At 41.4% G+C, this 14,420-nt stretch overlaps 1 protein-coding gene across 1 annotated transcript in view; it reads left to right on the top strand.

The window, feature by feature from the left end:
- GMDS (GDP-mannose 4,6-dehydratase) overlaps positions 1–14,420 on the top strand; it is a 442,696-nt gene that overhangs the window by 351,333 nt on the left and 76,943 nt on the right. The window contains exon 8 of the mRNA XM_082499607.1: positions 6,399–6,517. Within this exon, the coding sequence (XP_082355733.1) occupies positions 6,399–6,517 (119 nt within the window). The remainder of the gene's footprint in view (positions 1–6,398; positions 6,518–14,420) is intronic.

The following is a 14,420-nucleotide window of genomic DNA, read 5'->3' as shown; positions in this document are numbered from 1 at the left end:
TTTTTAAGTAACTGAGCAAGAAAGGTTGTATTTTAGGAAAAAAAAAGCATAGGAGTACATTGATTCCACATGCTCCCATATTCCTGCTGTCACTGGCTTCTTGGGAGTATCAGTGTGCCTGGCAGCACATCCCTGTGGTTTTCTTTGGCAAGTCTCCCTGCCGTGCTTGCCTTGCCCTATAACATCATCAGAAACAAGTACTAAAGCAATAGTCATTACTTAGACTGAACTCCCATTGTGGCAGGGAGCACGGGATCATGCCCAACACTTTTGTGTTGGCTTTCAGGCAGAGGCAGCTTATACTTTACGCTGATCACAAGACTTTTTTGTTGCACTTGAGCTTCGTTAGTGTTTTTCAGCCATGTGTGGTATGCCCCTATTGCGTGCAGAACATGCGTAAGGAGGGCTTTTTCCCCTCTGTTGTGTATTATATGTATGTATCGCTGTGTTCTTATATAGTCTCCTTATATAACACACTCTCATGCCTACTGGGTACACCCAGTACACACCTACTCTGCTAACAGTCGCAGAAGTCAATCAGATGTGGGTGGCTCAGCCAGCGTAGCACCTCTTCTTCCTTCCCTGCCCCTCCAAAAGTGAATAAACAGATAAACTGGATGTCAGTCTGGGTTCAGAGCTCTGAGTCGGTGTCCCCAGTCTCACTCTTCTAAGGCATGATCATCAATTGTGGTCATTTCTGTAGCAGCTTGAGAAACCACAGCCAGTCAGCTGGGTTGTGTCAGGAGCCGGTTGATGGCATCTGGAACTGCTTCACATCCAGGCAGGCAGGAAGTGCATGGGCATGACATCTCCCCACGTCGCAGAGCGCAGAAGATGCCGAGCAGCTTCTTTCCATGCCAGTGCAATTGAGTTGGGACAATGCAGAGAGGGAGGTGATACAATAGCCCTGTCTGTTGTGGCACAAAGGGAACAGTCGCTCATGATGCATGCAGGAAGAGCAGTCATGCCAGGCCTTTGTGCTCACCATATGGGGAGAAGGTTCTCCTTTGCTGCCACATCCCTGTAAAGGCTCATCATGCTTTGGCCCAAAACGCTCAATTCTCCTTCTCAGTGGTGACCCCAGCAGGATAGCTAGGTTTGGGATCACTAAAGAGTACCATGTCCAACCCACTGAATTCTTCTGCCCACTTCTAGACAATAGAGTATGGAATACTGTAAAGACAGAATTTCTATAAATGGTGATAATGTACTCTTGGGTCTCTCTGGGTGGTAATGTTTTCTGGCTTAGTCAGAAATTGCTCCCTAATTGTTGACAGCCTTGAGGTAACCCATGCCCTCCACAAGTGATAAGTAAGTAGAGCTAGACATTCACCAGTCTCTGCTTCTTTGTCTCTGAAATGCACGGACAATACACCCTGCATCAGACTACAACTATCTGTTCCATCTCCTAAAGTAAACATTACTGATTTGGTTTGGGGGGTTTTTTGGGTTGTTTTTTTTTTTTGCGTGTGTGGCAAATACAAAGAAGTTAGAAGTTCTCTGCATAATACCTTGAAATAAGTACAAAAGATTTTTTTAACAGTATAGGACTTGGAAAAAATGTTGTGTAGCAGTGCAGGGCAATAGTAATTAGTACCAACAGGAACATATTCTATTTATCACACTGTGCGTCTGTTTAGTCATATCTGGTTTGGGTCTTGCATCGGATGAGACATAAGAAAAAGCTTTACTCATTCTCTTGAAAAATCATCTTGTATTTCTAGAGCAGAAATCACTGGTTGTACTTTAAAGTCGCAGAAAGTTGGATTTGTATTTCTTTTTTCTCTGAAAGAGGCAGATGCCTGATTACGGGCCCATTTTAACAATATACAGTGGTAGAGCAGACAGTGAAAGAAAAGTATCAAATATATGGAGTTAAACATAACCTCAACTACTGAGTCTTTTGTTGTCCATGGATGACAGCCCAGTTAATAAATGTTTTCTCACTGGGATGCAGGACTGGAAGTTAATGGTGAAACACATCTACAACATACTCCAGATGCTCTAGACAAGCAGACACATCACAACCCTAACAGCAGCGGCGTGCCCAGAATGTACCTATACGGGGGTTTTGTTAGTCCAGCTTGGGTCTTCCCCTTCACTAGCCCAGGTGCAAACACTATGTAAGCAAAGAAATTTGGGTGGGGAGAAGACTGGTTCATGTTTTGGATATGTTGCTTGAAAATGGTGCTTACTACTGGCAGGGGTTTATATGCAGAAAAGGGAAGAGGGGAAAGATGAAAGAGGAAAGATTTTGGCAGAGGCTGCAGTTCAGGCATGCAGAACAGATATCCCAGTCCACATAATCATAAAAGTGTGTCCGCTTGCTAGACTTGCTACGTATCTCTCCCCGGTTAGGTTTCTGCCTTTAAATGTAAATGACATAGTATTGCCTTTAGACTTTGTGAGTCACTAGACCAGAGCCAAAAAGAGTTCAAATATGAAAAATATGTTTTGTTGCATTTGCCATTAAAGGAACAGTCTTAGTCTAAGAGAGCCAAAGCCTGAATTGTTTCCATAGTAGTTTTCAGCATTTGCCCACATTTTGTTAAGTGGATTGAGCAAAAAATTAGGGAGAGAGTGGCAGAACTGAACACAAGTAATTTCTTTACTTGCTGTCAGTCCATCCAAAAAAGCCTTTACAAAGGAATACAGGAAAATCTATGATTCTCCATTCCCGCACCAGAAAAATTCCTAAAATATATGACCTTGTGATGGTTAAAAGATAGCCAAGAGCCAAAGCTGGGCAATGTTTTTATCCCAGTTCAGCCATGTCATGGGTCATGTGGTTCAGCATGTGAACAGGAAGGTGAGAATGGGTGAACTTTTGCCTCAGTTGTGCAGTCCATCAGAGAATAAATGGAGCAAATCATTCTGCAGCTGTATCGGGAGGTGAACGGCTGAATACCTCTCACACAGAGGCCTTTGTGTTCTGGACATGATCTAGCATTATGATGGGACGCACTAGGCTGAGGCTTTGTAGCAATTACTAACCCATTATCACGCTAGAACATGAGATCATTTATCTTCTAATTCAGAGTGTCACCTGTTCTTCATTTGCCAGTCAATAACCATTAATTACTTTCAGTGGAAATTTAAACAAAGCTTTTCCCCTCTGTTAAAACCAGTAAGCCATTCAGTAATGACAAATAAACCTGGAGCTGTATCTCCCCCTTTCCTCTCATGCTCGGCCCGCAGCCTGGTACAATATGAGCTCTTAAAGGAAATGCCTAGAAATTGACAGGTCAAGGGCCTTTATTAGTCCGATGTGGGGGGAAGCACATTCCTGGCACTTGCTGTAGGGCAAGCATATAGCTACTGCTTGTGCACTGATTTCTCATTGGTTGTCACGGGCTGTACCTGTGGAAAGAAAGATTTGAATGTGGAGCTTGTTCAAAGACTTTTCTCTCTTCTGGCTTGCCTTTGTGGTTTTTTACCGACTGTTCGTGCAGACCCATTCAAAGCAACAGCGTTTGGTTGCCTTCCTCAAAGCAAACCAGAACTATCGCTTACTTTGTTTGTAATTTTTAGCATGTTCGGTTTTTTCATACCTGATTTGATTGAGGTAATTGTAAGTGCCAACAATTGTGAATGCCAGAAGAAATAAAAGAACCAGCAGTGATAGATTCTCAAGTAATCATTAATCTAAACATTCTTTCCTGGTAGGAGTTGAGGCAAAAATTGCTTTTAGCAACTCTATCTGCATTGTTTGATCCGTGGCTAAGTTGATCCTGGAGAAATTTACTGCAGTTTAAGTTGTATTTCTAAGATGGTGATCGCTTGCTCTTTGAAATGGTAGACAAGAGCTGATACATCCAAATACGTAAAACTTGGTGGGACCAATTGTCGAAGGCTGGGGTTTTGTTAGTATTTGGTAGCTGCCTCCTTCAGTGTAGTGCATGATTTAGAGTCAGGAGAAACTTAGAATGCTATTTTATATTAATACACAAAAATAACGTGTAAATATTTTAAGCACCCGCTGGGTTGTTGAACGTCTCAACATAAGCACCTGCGTTAACGTTGTGTTCAATGAATTACAATACTGAGGCCTTTAAAAGTAGGGAGATGGCAAAAAATTATCATAAGTCTGATCCCGCTTCTACTTAGACATATTAATACTACTTTACGGAAGCGCGTAGTAAATAGCAGGTCCTTATGCTAATGTTGTATATTTGGTCAACCTACTGAATTTGGGAGTGGGGGTTTGGTTGTTACATCTCCGTCAGATGTAATTGACACTACAGTGCTGTGTACGTTTCAAACAAAGAAAGGCGAGACTTTGAGTTCATTATGTACACCAAACATCCACTAAAGTCGGGAGGAGAACCGCTATAAATTCTGACTCTGACTGACTATGTAATCTTGGAAATCCTTATTCGCTCAAATAGTGCCTTCTCATATGAGGAAGCTTCTTGTTTTCAGCTGGGCTGCTTAATGAAAGCTGAAGGTCTGTGAAATCGGGGACCAGGCTAGGAGAACCAGAGCTATCACTTATTTATTTTAGATATTCCTTTTACCTTTCTGTGAAGCTGCTACTACTGTGAATCCTGCAAGCTTGTCCAGTCATAAAGAAACAGGAGTTGGTGATTTACGGTGACCTCTCAAATCAGCAGGGAAACCCCAGGGTTCCAAGAAAGCTCATATGAGAGATACGAGTTAAGACATCTCCTCCCCACAAGAGGAGTTTCATCAGCCAGTCGGGTATTTCTGCGTCATTGGCTAGGATGTTCAACCCTGGAAAGGAAAAATAAAGTTGCTGCCATTGTCCTGCCCAGCAGGTCATATCCCTAAAGCACAATTAATGTCAAGGACTTACACAGCAGTTGCCCAAAACCCAGCCTTCCACGCACGCTCAAGAAGCAAAAAGGTTCAAAAGGAACATGTTAATAAAATCTTGTCAAAACTTTGGAAGATGCATAAAATAATAACCGGGAAGAAAAATGACTTGCAAATAGAACCATTTAAGTGGAATGTATCGCCTTGCTATGCTGGACACTGATTTATTAAGAATAGGGGGGGAAATATTGAATATTTCAGGTGGTATTTACCAAGAGAAACTGAGCTGTCCCAAAGCTTTTATTAATCTGATTTGCAGAGTATCCACTACCATCAAGGGACCTACTAAAGTTGTTTTCTTTAAAGCTGATGTGAAGAGGTCAATGCAAATAGCGTTGTGGATTATGCTGTGAGAAGATGACAGTCCTTTTTACCATATGGGGAGAAAGTTGAATTATTTTGTTTTTCTTTTCTGGTTATTTATTAAATGAGGATCGTGCCATACAGGTATGCCCTTTTCCTCTCCAAAGGAAATGAAGTGTTTACATCATTTTGATTGATCTAAAGTAATAATTATTCTGTCCACCTAGAGCTCCTAGGCGGTCAAATAGTCCAGTTGCTAGAGCAGTGGCTTGCACATCAGAAACCTGACACGTACCTGCCGCGATACCTCACACAAGTCACACGTGTCTTTGCGAGCCTCTTTTTCCATCTGCTTTCTTGCTTTCATGCTGCCTTAGCTGGCCAGCCCTCAGACATGGTGCTCATCCATCATTACTTGTTTGTGGGAGGGGACTCCGTGAAAGACACTGCTGTGGGAAGTAAACCTGCTCCCCTGCAATGAAAATATGTTGATAAACCCATGAAGTTTTGCTTCAAAACCGATTGTGATTTTTGCCGTTGTGCAAGCAGTTTTCTGTGATGGTAATGGTTGTCTCACTTTTCTAGCAGTGTTTTCTGTGTTCCCATGTCAAAAGAAAAAGGTTCTGCTACAGTGCTTTAATATGTAACATTGAGCACATATTCAGCAGGAAAAACAGATTAGTTTGGCCAAATAGACTGTTGACTATTCTTAGGTACCTTAATGAAAATCTCAACTTAACCAAAACAAACCTGACAGAAGAAAGAGCCAAAAGGACCCGTAGTTTTGTGATTCAGTGTGTGTGACATCATTCTATAACAGCCAGACAACAGCACTCTGGACTGAAACATCACAAAATTTTGTTCTTTTCCTCATATCTTATTCTCATATCCTCACATTCATGCAGTGCTTTAAACAAGTGAATCCATACTCTTGAGCCCTAAACCAAGTCTCAGTGTTCAAAAGCAAACATATTAAAGTCTCCCCTGCAGAAACCCCTGCTGTGAAACAAATTGAAAATCAAATACAGCATTGTTTCCTATAATAAGAAATAACTGAACTCTTTCAGAGTTGCACTGAACTGGTTAATAGCCACCACATTAGGAAAGTGCTAATTTCCCCAGCTTGGGGTATATGTGTGTGTTTATAGTATATGTATGTGTGTATAGTTATTTCCAAATCAACAATGCAGTAGTATAATATTGTGTACCAAAGAGGCTACTGACATGTGCACCGTATCTGACTTTTTTGTCTTTTGCAGGCCATGTGGCTGATGTTGCAAACCGATGAGCCTGAGGACTTTGTCATAGCCACTGGGGAGGTCCATAGTGTCCGTGAATTTGTGGAGAAGTCATTTAAGCACATCGGGAAAACCATTGTGTAAGTACGAACATGAGATAGCAGCCACAGGTTGAATGTTTGCATTTGCTGTGTTACAGAGTATTGTTTCTCCACATTTTTCCCCCTCGCTTTCTAATTTTGTAACATGTGAGACCTTCTGGGCATGAATGACTGCCACAGCAGATATGTCTAGTGTTGCCCTCTGGATCATAAGAAAAAAATGTACAAGAGTACATCTTATTTTTTAATTCTAAGTCTTCATTCTCTGTTCTCCCATTCACTCCGCACCTTGGGGGAGAGATGCCCCTCCAAAGATGTTAGTACCAGGGTGCTTTTGCACCAGTACCCTGCAAAAGCAGTAGCCTGCTGCAAAAGGTTTTTTTCTGCCCAGTTCTCTATTTTGTGCCCCCGGATCCCCACAGTCCTGCTCCCATCCTCTGTGATCTCAAGAGATGACACCTGCCAACGCTGTTCTTTCCGCGTGACAGCCCATCAGCCACACCGCTAGGATTATATAGCAACCCACTCTACATTCCTATTAGCTGTTCTCCTACTAAGCCATAAAAATGTTGAGCAGTGGGTGCAGAATGTTTACAATGCATATTCCACATAGTTTGATTGAAAATACAAAATTCCTTCTCAAGGCCATATAATAAAACCAGGATGGCTTGGTGAGCGCTTTCTGTAATTTATATTTTTATTGTTTATTATTTTTTCAATTTCCCTCCTTCTGTATCTTCTCTGGGCCCCATGCATCAACATACCGATCTCAGCTGGAAAAGGGAGAGGAAAGCCACAGGCTCTTCCATGACGCTAGCGCCAGGGCCGTTCCTCAGGCCATCAAAGTCACTTGTGCAGCTGGTGAACTTTTGACAGGGCCAATAAGTTTTACTTGGGAACAAAAACTTGACAAATTCAATAAATATGCAGAAGTGCACAGATATATACAATATTATTTGAACAGCCAGTGGGTGGCTGGGGAGGTAATAACATTTTCTCCTCAATGACTTTTTAGTCTGGTTTCAATTTTTGGCATCAACTTCCAGAAAAAATTCTGAAAGGGGAGAGAGAGAGAGACTGTATAAATAGAATTTCTAGCCCAAAAGCTCAGTTTGGGGAATAAATTTATCTCCATATTTTTAGCATTTCTTGATAGTGAGATGTCCCTGTATGATCACACGTTGTCCATATGCCTTAACAGTAGTGAAGTTCGAAAGGGTAAAGGGGAGGTAGTACAAGCCCTAGTAATTGCTTCGTCTTTCTTATTTTTTCTCATTTTTCTATATCTTTGCTTCTTGTGTTCGTAAGCTAATTCTCCCTTTGAAACGAATATGCTGTGCTTTCAGTTGCTCCATACAAGTAAGAATTCTTGTGATTTTGAAAACTATTTTGTCCCTGTCTAGTATTGTTTGCAAAAGCAAGAATAAATGTTTAGTGAACAACTTTGGTTTTTTTTAATTTTGATTACTTAAAATTAGAAACTGAAATGTGTAAGTCAGTACCTAGCTGAATTTGCAGGTATTCTCAACATCGCAGTTTCTTTTGATGTCAATAAATTTATCCTTTAGTTTAAACTTAAAGTCCCTGCTTTGGTGCTGGCCTAAGAAGTCTCAGCATTTCACAAGACTGATAAATCAGGATGTATTTTTCAGAAAGCAAATTAAATGCTCAAGAAAAGCTAAAGAAAAGAACAACAATTACACAAATAAAAGTGAAAGTACTTTTACGAATAGCTTCTGTTATAGAGAAGATACTAAAGGCTTACTTTAGATTTAATTGGTCCTAACACACAAAATTTTGTGTCCCGTTTGTTTAATTTTTTGCTCACATATGGCTCCATATGGTGGACTGCGTATCATTCGTGTTGGTGATTACTGCAGTCAGTGTTTGGATTGAATCAATCAGTCACAAGTTTCTCTTTTAGGGAAACTTTACAGTATGACTCAAAGTGATGAGCTAGGGTAGGTATTTCGTGTGTACAAAGGCATAGTTGCATTTTTTTAACTAATTAATAAAAGCGATTTTCAAAAATTGTGTAAGAACGCACATGACATCTAGTGACGTGGACTTTTAGGAACCTAAATCGCTTTAGAAAGGGGGCTTGGGCTATTAATCCCCGTGGCTCTTCTGAAACTTTTCTTCACTGTAAGTTATTAATTCCTTAAGCCATTTACAGGTGATATATAAATAGCTATACATATGAGGACATTTTAGGTGCTAATGGTAATTTTGTTTCTGATCATTTTAGGTATAGTCTAGCCAGATAAACCAGCCGTTTGTTCCTCTGGTCCCAGGGTGAGGGTAGCGTCACAACAGACACACTACTCATCCTCTAGCCATCGTTCATCTTTCAAATTGCGCTAGATGTATAATATTTCTCAGGATTTTGAAAGTTTTGTTAAGAACCGCCATAATTTTTCTAGGTGTCAGCCTGGCCCATGCTTTTGCAGCACACACACACTTTCTCCTTACCCTCACTGGCTTCTCGGCCAGCCGGCTGGTAACCTCTCACATTCTTTGTAACCCCCAAGGGCTTTCTGCTCCCACCTCCTCCAGTTTGAATATATCTTCTTCAGGGAGTAGCCTGGTAGCAAAATCCTCCCTTTTAGCGTTGTGGAGTCCCATTGATCTGTTTCTTTACAATTTATGAGGCACCTAAGAACCGGCGCACCAGAGTGCAATTGCTAAATGAGTTCCCGTGAGGATGTCTGCTTTCTTCCTATCTCCCTTCCTCAAAGTTTGGTTGAGTTGTTTTGTTGTTTGGCTTTTTTTTTTTTTTGGAGGGTTGCAGGTATTATGAAATTTTGCAATCTCAAAACCTTATGTGGGAAATTTCCAGCAGTGCTTTCCACTGCTGTAAGTGATGGCACAGCTTCCCATTATTGCTGCACAGTGCGCCTTTCAAAATTGATGGAATGATGGAGTAAATGGCCAGAAGGGATGTCGTGGCAAGCAGCAGTTGGCAAAGCTCATCGCGCATCTGAGAACACAGGGCACGTGTGCAGGCACTCTTAACCATCCCTACTTTGTGCTTTGGCGGGGAAAGTTGCAAATGTAACCAAGTCTTAGCTGTCACATCTTGATGTTGCAGCAGAGAACAGGAAGAAAAGCAATCCTGGATGCCCCATCAACCAACCAAAAATATATTTTAATGTTTGGGGGCTTTTTTTAGTTTTTTGTCTTCCTAACAATTCACATTACCTTATGCAGCTGAAAATCCAGGACAGCCTAAAGAAGTCTTTCCAAGAAGATAACATAATTTGCTGTCATAGCCAGTCATTAGCACATGTCAGGACTATGTCTTCTAGCCAAAATAAAAGAGAGAAACTTTACTACATTTTTGTAACTAATGAAACGTACAGCTGCAATAAGACTGATTCTCTCTCTGACATTGACTGTAAAGCATGCACAGAGGTTTATCTGCCTTGTGTGGTTTTTTTTCTCCTAATGTTTCTTTTTCAAGGGAGAAATTTCAAATTATATTTATATAGTCCTCTGAATCATTCAAATTCAGTCCTTTGTACTAACAGGAAAGCCTCAGAGCTACAAATATTTTCCCCCTGTAAGGATTACACTTTTTTTTCTTTTACTTTCCCTTCTACTTATTACTAATTAAGTAGTACTTGGGGGAAACACTTCCCGCCTATAATTTGAACTACAGCAGGGTAAACGAAACAGGCAAACGCTTGTCTTGACTAATTTTCTGTCATTAATCTTATTAAATTAGAACAGGATTGCAAAGATAGCCTGAAACCACTACAGCACTCAGAGTTCTTTGCAGAGTGCTGCAAAGACTGCTGTCTGCAAATGTGGAAAGAAAAAAAAGAAAAGAAAAAGAAAAAGCAACCAAAAAAAAAGTTCAAGCAGTAGAAAGATTTATTGTGGATTTTATTAATATAAAAATACACGCACATTTGTTACAGAAATATTCATTGCTTCCAGGATCAGAATTATTTCAGTAAAAACGAATATTTTACTCTAGTCACTTGGCTCTACAGACAAATTTTATCTTAACTAACATGCCAGTTGGTCTTATAAAAGATCACCCTAAAAGGAGGAAGTTTACAGATAAGTTATAAGGTCTAATGAGGTGAACTACTAGCAGAAGTGGAGCAGTGGCCTCTTCAGTGACAGTGAAGGTTGAACCGAGATTGAACTGAGGAAGGAGGTTTTTCTGGTTTTTTTTTTTTTCTTTTTACCTTAAAATGGAAGGTTGGGTTACAGAAATACATGAGATTTGAAGGATTGCTGTAAGAATGGAAAGCCAACAATATGTTAGTAATGGTGCTGTGGGGAGGTGGAAGAGGAGCCATCAGAAGTCATCATCAAAACCAGCTGCTGTTTCCAGATCTGGCTTTTGCCCACCAAAAACTGCTGGCTGGGCAGTGCTATGTGTTGTATTTAACAGCTCAGGAAAATCAGAAGCTTTCAGATGAGGAGGAAGGGAACAGAATCTCATACAGAAATTGGAGGCATTTTGAAGAGCAATAGTTGAAAGGAACCCAGCCAGGTCAGTGAAGGATGCTGGCCTGGGTGAACCCATGTGAGCAAGGGTCCTCGTTAGGACCAGCGTTTTGTGAAAAGCCTACTCTAGGCCAAGAGCCCACTTTTATCACCATTCTCACTGTAGACTGTATGTTTTAGGGGGGCATTTAACCCATCTCAGCTGGAGAATTAACTCTTCCAGCTGAGCAGACTTTTATTACTTTCTTATTAATACAAGAGTTTATCTGTAGTCAGACCTAATAACTGTTTCAGAACTCAAATTAAGGTTTGAAGACTGTAACAATTTAATTATCTGATTTCATACATCATAAGCAGTATGAGAGTTTCTCCTATCGGAAGACTGGGGGAGAATTAAATGTAGTGTTTCATGGGAAATTACACATCCCTCCCCCCCCCAATGAAATGAAAATAATTCGCACAAATGCAATTTGGAAAAATATCTGATTTCAGGTCAGCTGGACTGCTTTGTTTCTCTTCTAACCTTCTTTTAAAGAAACCATAACTTAAAAAGGATTTTTAAAGCCATTCTGAAAGAAAAACCAAATTTTTTCCATTCTGAAAATGTCAAAGCATCCTTTTTAGATATTATTAATATAATTTTGTTCCAGGTTGACAGTAATGGAGCTCACTTGAAACTAAAACTTCTCTTTCCAAAATGTTTTGATTTTTGCAGAAGCATTAATATTCTTTGAGAAAACATTTTCCTCTCAACACCAGCTTTCACAATTTGGGGTAAAGTGATAAGAGCCACAAAAGATTTCCAATAAACTTACAATAAAAGAAACCAAAAAAATAGGGAGCCTAGCACGTATTCTTTTTTAAAGTTTTGTAATGTGGAGAGTCGCAATTTAGATTTTTGAGACTTGATCTCAACAATGCTGGGAATATAATAACAACAATAGCATTGTTTTAACTGTGTTCCTTTAGTGAACAAACACAGATGACCTGATTCATCAGAGTGTTTGAAAAAAATTTGAAGTACATCCCTCTATGGTAGCATACTTGTTCTTTAGATTTAAGCACAAGATTGTGGTTAAGCAATCCCTACATCCTTTATTACTTTGATGCATCAGAGATGCTGGCAAGGTTGGTGGTTCAGTTGGTGGCAAAGAAACATATGAAGAGTCCCTACAAAAGATTACATGCAAAAGACATTAATGGTCTGTTATATGGTGTCAGTTTTGCTGTTTATAAAGTGCAAGCACAGAATCATAGAATCATAGAATGGTTTAGGTTGGAAACGACCTGGAAGATCATCGAGTTCCAACCCCCCTGCCATAGGCAGGGACACCTCCCACTAGACCAGGTTGACCAAGGCCACGTCCAGCCTGGCCTTGAACACCTCCAGGGATGGGGCCTCAACAACCTCTCTGGGCAACCTGTTCCAGTGCCTTACCACCCTCAAAGTAAAAAACTTCTTCCTAATGTTCAACCTGAACCACCCTCTTCTAGTTTAAAGCCATTCCCTCTCATCCTATCGCTACATGCCCTAGTAAAAAGTCCTTCCCCAGCTCTCCTGTAGGCCTCCTTTGGGTACTGGAAGGCCGCAATAAGATCTCCCCAGAGCCTTCTCTTCTCCAGGCTGAACAACCCCAACTCTCTCAGCTTCTCCTCATAGGAGAGGTGCTCCAGCCCTTGGATCATCCCCGTGGCTCTCCTCTGGACACGCTCCAGCAGGTCCATGTCCTTCTTATGTTGGGGACTCCAGAGCTGTATGCAGTACTCCAGGTGGGGTCTCACGAGAGTGGAGTAGAGGGGCAGAATCACCTCCTTTGACCTGCTGGCCACACTTCTTCTGATGCAGCCCAGGATACGGTTGGCCTTCCGGGCTGTGATCACACACTGCTGGCTCATGTTGAGCTTGTCGTCAATCAGCACACCCAGGTCCTTCTCCTCAGGGCTGCTCTCCAGCCATTCCCTGCCGAGCCTGTATTTGGGCTTGGGATTGCCCTGACCCAGGTGCAGGACCTTGCACTTGGCCTTGTTGAACTGCATGAGGTTGGCTTGGGCCCACCTCTGCAGCCTGTCCAGGTCCCTCTGGATGGCATCCCTCCCCTCCAGCCAAAGAGCGTGGTGTCATCAGCAAACTTGCTGAGGGTGCACTTGACCCCACTGTCCATGTCACCGACAAAGATGTTGAACAGTACAGGCCCCAGTACCGACCCCTGAGGAACGCCACTCATCACTGCTCTCCACTTGGACATCGAGCCGTTGACCACAACTCTTTGAGTACGACCGTCCAGCCAGTTCTTTATCCATCGAGTAGTCCATTTGTTGAATCCATGTCTCGTCATTTGCTTTGGCTTAATTGTTTGTGTAACAGTAATCAGGCCACAAATCTGAGAAGTCTACACAAATGGCATCTTATATTAGCTGTGGAGGAAGAGCAAAATTTTCCTAAAATTTTATTTTTAATTAATTTATTGTTCATTTTCAAATGTGAAAATATATTCTATTGATATATATTTGATTTAAAAGGTGTACGTGATAGTTATATTTTCCATAAAGAGGCTGAGCAGCTGTAGCTGCCACTGCCTTTGAATATTTTTCAAAATGCTATCAGTTCTGTTTCTATGTAAAGATGAAATCCATATACTTCAGTTTTTCTGTGCTTTTGTGAAAGGTTTCATTTTTAGTTGATTTCTTCACCACCTCAAAAGTATATGTACTTTGCCTTGTTTGCTTCTCAATTACAGCCATTTGGACCATTTGGTCCACTGCAGTACTATTCCCACCATCCTCGATTATCCTGGCTTCCCTGTGTCCTACCCTGCCCACTTCACACCCCACCGGGTGGGTACCCCAGCTCTTTGTCCTCAGAAAATCCTCTATACCTGTGGATGTCTTTATAGCTTGCTGTCTTATGGAATAGTTATAGGAAATGAAAAATAATTGGAATCTCCAGAGTTAAAGAGGAAAAGGAGCATTCATCACCACTGATGATAAGTTTTATAACAGTAGCGATCTGCAGATATGGAATTAGCCTTAAATTAAACACGGTCCATTTCTCTGTAAATCCAGAGTATAAAAGCTCTTGAGTTGACGAACCCTTTAAACAAGTAAACTTGCACATGCATTTGAAATGGGATTAACTTAGTTTTATGGAAATTTCTGAGGTCAGTGATAGTAGTGGTATCCACCAGAGTTGCCAATGACTATCGTCCTAAGCAATCCCAAAGCACCCATCTCCAACAGCAAGGCATTCTACATGGAAGTGTAGATGCAGAGGGCATCAAATCCGCTTTGCCAGTAGCAGATGAATGGTCTCGTGTGTCCTTCTCTGGGTGCAGAGTGTTCTGGCGTGTGGCTGATGCCATCAGCCGCGAGAGCAAACCCATCCTTTGCTTCAGTGAGAGGGTGAAGCTCCCCAGTGTGGGGCAGGCGATGGTCTTGCTGTACAGGCTCGTTGCCTGCAGGCTCTAGGACCAGTGTTTTG

The sequence above is a fragment of the Vanellus vanellus genome (assembly GCF_965231255.1).
Source record: "Vanellus vanellus genome assembly, chromosome: 2".
In the NCBI taxonomy this organism is placed as follows: Eukaryota; Metazoa; Chordata; class Aves; order Charadriiformes; family Charadriidae; genus Vanellus; species Vanellus vanellus.
Note: the sequence above shows the minus strand (reverse complement) of the source record. Positions and strands in the feature narration are given on the sequence as shown.